We start from the raw sequence: 6,553 nt of genomic DNA, 5'->3' as shown, positions 1-6,553 counted from the left end.
AATCAGTCAGTCAGTCTCATATCTAAAGGGTCAATTCTCTTGGCAGGAACTAGAAATAGGCAACACACACAGCTCTTGATTATATTACAGTGAATTTATTCTCTAACTAAGGTGATAAAAAGATGGTTGGATACAGGAAACATAAACATTTGCTGAACAATGAGCCTGGAGGTTCGATTGTGGGAAGCATTTGACTCATACGGCATAGAAGAGCTAATGAAAGTAAACTAATGCTATAATTTAGGAGTTAAAATGGACATCTGATCACAGAACGTGTGTTAAGTCTTACTGCTTGTCGACAGCCTGCTTTTGGCCTGTTGCACGGGTCCCACGCTAGCTGCCCGATCCTGGCTTTTTGCTAGGGATTCTTCGGGGTTCTCCGTATCTGATTGAAAACGCCTCCTCCGTCTGGCAATTCGGCTGTTTTCAGGTTTCCTTCGTTGTAGCTGGCGAGACCACGTGGCTTGGTCTGACCTCGGTGAAGTTGGCTCAACGAAAAAGGCTTAAAATGGCACTTGGTCGTTCCTGAATTAGTCCAGTGTAACTTAACGGACTGATAACTTTAACAAACAAAAGAAATAAAGACAATAAAACAAACTGAAGGCAGATCGATGTAGCTTCAGGCGAACAAAAGGCCGGTCTCGCTGGCCGAGTCTGAGGGCGTTGCCTGGCGAGGCCAAACTTGACTGTGGATCCCTAAACGTCAATAATTGATGCAAAAGGGCTACCCAAGTCTTTAAAAAGCGACGACAAAGGGCCTTGACCATGCGTCAGACATTTGACGAGTAGGGAGTGAGACTGTGTTGTGGTAACAGGAAACAATTGTCACATTATTGGTCAGGATATTTATACATTTAACGGCATTTCCGACGAGGGCATGTAATACTTATTTCGTCCACTTGGGTGAACTCAGGTTACATGAGGAAAGCTTGGATTACATTAGATGAAGGAGTGTCTTGCTGAAAATAAAAACACTGCACAAGTAACTTTCTTTTCAGCACTAATATCAACAACGGATAGCAACAACAGTTAACATAACTACTCAAATAGAGGCAAACGTAATCAGGTAACTAAAGATTTAATTAAACTTAATTAAATGCTTTGAGTCTTTGGAGACTGCAGTCCTTAGCCATTTAAAGTTTGGCTGTCCTGGATTGTGTCACACCTAGGTGAGACAAGGAGTATCCCTTTGATGTGGTAATAAAACAAAGAATAAGGTCAGTTGCCACGGAAACATGTGTGGGGGGCCAGTTTTGATAGGCTGTTCAGGGAGAGGCCAATGGCTGGTTTGTGTCCCTTTGTCAGTTTAACAGTCAGGCCCCGCGTTATCAGCTTCAGAATCAAAAAGGTGTCAGTTTTATGGTCGGGATAGCACTTAGAGAAAGCAACTTTGACCCCTCCCCCTTCTTCTCTGGGGAGGAGAAAGGAATTTAGAGTAGCTCCAAATTTATTCAATATAAAATGCACAGATCCACACCGTTGTTCACTACATATCTTTAATATCTTCCTGGATAGAAGCTCCAGGTGCTAACAATTAGCTTGCCAGCTACAGTAGCTCATCAACTAGCTAACTGTGACTAGTCACTACGTCACCAAAATTCCATCGATTTTGCAGGTCATGTCACAGTGTAGTGTAATCGCAGCTTTAATCAGGGTTTCAAATGAAGAGGCAGTTGTGTCCTAATTGGGTAATTGGGGCAACAGGTGGAATGTAATTCATTCTTTCAGAGATCACTAATCCTCAGTTCAGTACTCAAAGCACTGTAATCATTTCTCCAAAGTCAATGAAAACTGCTCCGAAATACAATCAGAGAAATGAGGAAAAACTGACACCACCTTTGGTGTATTATCATCTTGTTTGCCATGTAACCCCCTGGGTTGTCTTTGTTGTTTTTTCTGGGATATTTTCATTACTTTCCCTGTTATTATGAAGTTATTTGAGATCGTAATAGTGTTATTTAATTATTTATAGCTATGTCAAGTGTGTATTGTGGTGTACGTGACACCACTAAATGCACCACTAAAAGTTTGTTTGTAAGGGACATTGTAGTGACAAGTGCAAATACAAAGCAGCTGCTGTTATTCTGGCTCCACAAAATGCCGCTTGATAAATACACGTTTCTTAACGACTGATTGAACAGATGTCTCCTTTTACTGAAACATTTATTTCAATGCTGATTGTTTTTATTTGAGTCAATCACTGTGCCTGAAGTAATTTTTAGATGTTTTAGAGGCATAAGGAATTATAACTATCCAGGAATTCACTAAATAAAAAAAAAAGATTAAAATGTTTTCAAATTATTTTATGAAGCAGAAATCAGTTTTTCAGTTGTCCTTTCTTGTTAACCATCTCACAACCTCTCAGATTTATAAAAATTAAAACTAGATAAATCTGGTAACCACTTTATTACAGTGAAAATCAAATTTTGACCTCAAGAAATTGAAAACAAATGTATTCATAAAATTCCCCAAAGATTCCCACCCTAGATTGGAAGATTGAAATATGTAGCTTTGGTGTTCTTGTACATGGATACAAACACACACAGAGACACACACACACAAATAAGTTCCTCTTGTGTATTTCCTGCCTCTTGTTCCCATAGAGACAAACAGCATTAAGGATGGACATACATATAAGCACAAGTGCACTTTAACAGTAACAGTAGCAACCTTTGTGACCTCATAAAAAAGCGTACGTGTGCACACACACACACTAAAATATTCATAGACCTGTAGATTTCCTGGATGTGTAAATCATACAGAACGTACCCTGTGGAAAAATTCTCTTTATTGTAGTCACTGAAATAGTTGCCGTATGGTTGTGCAACAGACACAACGTCACATTTCATCCTGCAACAATCCCAAACACAACTCTGCAGGTCAACTGTTCCCACCTAAATAAACTGTGTTTGCGTGCACTCACACATTCACACAAACACATCTGTCAAGATAACATACACACAATACCAAACTTGGAGCACTACTAACTTGAATGCTGTAATAATTAATGCTCTCTGTCATCAGAGAGGGCTCTGCACAAGATCACAATTTGTGTGTGTGTTGCCAGTTCAAAGCCCACAGAGCACAGAAAGCCTTGAGACATTTTTGAAAGTCTCTGCCTCTCTCACACACATTATGTCATCTAAAAAGCTACAGAACATATTTTTCATAGCTGTTTGCATATTACTCTCCTCTTCTTATTTCAGATTAACTTCTTCATATTCATACGAATTATCAAAATCCTGATGTCTAAACTCAGAGCGCATCAGATGAGATACACCGACTACAAGTTCAGGTGAGAGAATTGTTCTAAAAACATTGAAGGGTGTACCCAGGATATTTACCGGTCAGGTGGCGTACGGTGTGCTTTAAATGTTTTTTGACTGATGAGAGTCAAACCAAAAGATCTGAGAGGGACTGTAGAGTGGGGTGATAATTTTCTGTATGTTTCACATACATGTGATCCATTGTTACAAGTGTAATTTATTTCTCTGTTGACGATTAAATCTTACCTGATGAAGGTTGATAGTGTAAACTAAGTAAAATGATTAGTGGCTGTCTTGTAATATAAACCTTACAATTTTTCCCTGTTTCCCCTTTCCTCCTCTGGTCCAGATTAGCAAAGTCCACTCTGACTCTCATCCCCCTGCTTGGGATTCACGCCATCCTCTTTACATTCGTCATTGATGAGTCCGTCCCAAAAGGCTCCATGCTGCGCCTCATTCGCCTCTTCTGTGACCTACTGTTCAACTCTTTCCAGGTCAGAGCAGGCATACAAGACCATTTAAAAGACTGTTGTTTCTTTAAATGCATCTGTACTCTCAGATTTTAGGGCACTGAGCATTTCATTTTGGTTAATCTATAACAAATACTGTACATTGAAGGAAACGCCTTACAGTGTTTAAATGTCTTTTATCCATTTCAAATTCTTCTACAGTAAAATCTTTCAAAGTTGCTGTTTACATTCAGTGTTACTCACCAAAATGCAGTGTGGATCCTTCAACTCCCTTCCTTATAAAACATATGCAAAGCCGATTTTACGAACATTCAACTCATTATAACAGGTTTCAAGGGCACATACTGATGTAAAAGGTAGCACATTACTATCAGTGTAGTTTGTTCTGAAACAACTTTAAAATTAAGACGTCAATTGTATTGAGGGAATATGACACCCAATGCAATGGTATGGCTCTTTCCCATGTGGTAAACAATGTAGTTCTATATTTAGAGCCGGATCCTTTAATATACACAGTAAAATAACAATTGTTTCTTTTCCAGTATCTGACATGACTGAAAATTTAAAGCTCCACCTTCTATTTCAGGGCCTGCTGGTGGCCATCCTGTACTGCTTTGTCAACAAAGAGGTGAGATAAATGTGCTTTGAGGTAGTGCACCACCATAATATAATCTCAGCAATTGCTGCACTTCCATCCTTTTCTTTTTTTAGAGAAGATACATTAGACATTTTTCATCATGAGTGTTCCTTTATCAGTTTTTTATATCTCTAAAAGCTCCATCTTTGTTCAGGTCCCACTTCATTCCTTTCGTGTACAAAGTGGGACGGACACACCATCATCCATCAGCTAATCTATAAACTTTTAGATGTAATCTTTGGCAAGAGACGTCCATAATTAAATGCCCAGTGTCTTATTTAATCTTGATCGCAAATCTTCATGCGTCTTTCCTTTATCTGCTTTCTCTCTCTCTGCTATCCCATCATGCCTCAGGTACAGTCGGAGATGCTAAAAAAATGGAAGCGGTGGAAGCTGGGTAAGGACATTGATGAGGAGTACCGCCACACCCACAGCCACACGCCGCACATCAAGAGCGGCAGTATCGCCACCGGCAATCTTCCCTTTCTCCATGACAACACCGCCAGTGACCACAGTGGTGACTCACCTCGCTTTAACAAAGCTGACAGAGGCCCCTCCCGCTCGGCCGCATCCGAGGAGAACCGCCGACTAGTCGTCTCCTACAGCAACGGGATGGGGAAAGGCAGGTCCTCCAAGAGCAGACACACCCTGCAGTTCTCTTTCCTGCCACACAGAGGCACCGCCAGTCACGGCAGCTCTGCCACAGAGGACGCGTGTCTGGAGGAGACGGCGCAGTGCCACACATACCCTCTGGAAATAGGAGAGACTAGTGTCTGAGGACAACCTGCTCTGAGCCCTCGTCACGAAAACTTTCACTGACTGTGCTTATCATTGTTTCAGATCAGTGTTTGTCATGTGCCAACAAGACAACCTGAGTGGGAAGAGAATGAGGGAGTAACACACACAGATCAGGATGTTCACTGCTGCATAGCATTACAGAAAATACGGTTTAAACCTGCCCAGCTGCAAATGAATATTTATTGGTTTTGGGACCTTGAGCCTAAAAGCCTGTATTAACTTCAGACATCAGGAATGATTAAAAACATTTAAATGAAACACTAGTGATGTTTTGTGTGTGTGTGTGTTTGTGTGTGCATTTCCACTGCGACACACAACCCCTCTCACATTTTTCCATCTGTACTGCTGTTGCCGTCGTGAGTCATGTTTGTAGTCTGTTAGTCTGTTTGCAGTAGTGGATGCTCATTTGTGGTACTCTCCTACAAAAACCTCTGTGACAATGCTTGTTTGTTTTTTTGCTGTTTCTCTACTGGTTAAATGAAACTAAATGTGGACTTCAACATGCATGATTCTTGACGTCTTGTTCATGGAACAATAAAGGCAGAACTGAGAAATTCACCGGAGCCTCACAGAGGATGGATTCTCTGATCTACAGAAAGACTGTGCTAATACTAATGCTTAAGTTATTCTGGTTGTAAATGACCAAAGAAAATCATAATATAACCTAATGGGGTTTACATCAATTGGGTAATCAAATCGATTCTTTCATGCACATTCCTTTTCTCCTTTTTGCCTGTACTAACCTCCTCCTTCGTCTTTTTAAACAGATTTTTCAGGCTGAATGTACAAATGGAGAAATATGGGTGAAACAATATTTAAGTGTGTATATATGTAATTAGAAATACATATGCCCACTGCACCTGGATTTGTCCTGTGTGGAGACTTAATTTAAGTTCTTGACTTGTTTTGACTCCGATAAAAATTTCCTACATGACACACTGGTAGTTTTTGGTGTTTTACTTAAACCTAAGTACCTCCAGATCACGATCATCATACTGCTCCAGTCAATGTCATACAGTATTCTCAAGAATGAAGGCAAACATAATACACGCCAGTGCAGACTACAAAAGAGTAGTAATTTTATGTGCCAGAAATTTTGTTCGTTATTTTTTGTTGAGCACTAAATTAGCAATGTACAAACGGCCTGATTTTAATTCTTCTGCAGATCAGGGCTTATATTTCATGATGCAGAAAGAAAAATGTGCCACACAAAACACTTTTAGTGTTTTTAAACATTTAGATTCAGCTCAGATATGAACTGGATATAATTGGGCTGGATTTAATTTTTCGTGTGATTAATTTCAATCACACTGGAGCCAACAAAGATTTTCACAAAGGTATTCCTAGTGAACTTTTTGATCAAGAACAGATATTCAGTTTGA

At 39.9% G+C, this 6,553-nt stretch overlaps 1 protein-coding gene across 5 annotated transcripts in view; it reads left to right on the top strand.

The window, feature by feature from the left end:
- Window positions 1-6,206, top strand: part of LOC123969755 (glucagon receptor-like) — a 20,809-nt gene extending 14,603 nt beyond the window's left edge. For all 5 annotated transcript variants that reach the window (XM_046047391.1, XM_046047392.1, XM_046047390.1 and 2 more), the window contains 4 exons: window positions 3,207-3,295; window positions 3,616-3,760; window positions 4,323-4,364; window positions 4,728-6,206. In XM_046047391.1, the coding sequence (XP_045903347.1) occupies window positions 3,207-3,295; window positions 3,616-3,760; window positions 4,323-4,364; window positions 4,728-5,150 (699 nt within the window). In that variant the 3' untranslated portion in view covers window positions 5,151-6,206. The remainder of the gene's footprint in view (window positions 1-3,206; window positions 3,296-3,615; window positions 3,761-4,322; window positions 4,365-4,727) is intronic.
- The last annotated feature ends 347 nt before the right edge of the window (window positions 6,207-6,553 follow it).

Source organism: Micropterus dolomieu, linkage group LG04 (genome assembly GCF_021292245.1).
Source record: "Micropterus dolomieu isolate WLL.071019.BEF.003 ecotype Adirondacks linkage group LG04, ASM2129224v1, whole genome shotgun sequence".
Taxonomy (NCBI): Eukaryota; Metazoa; Chordata; class Actinopteri; order Centrarchiformes; family Centrarchidae; genus Micropterus; species Micropterus dolomieu.
This window is presented reverse-complemented; position numbering and strand designations above follow the sequence as displayed.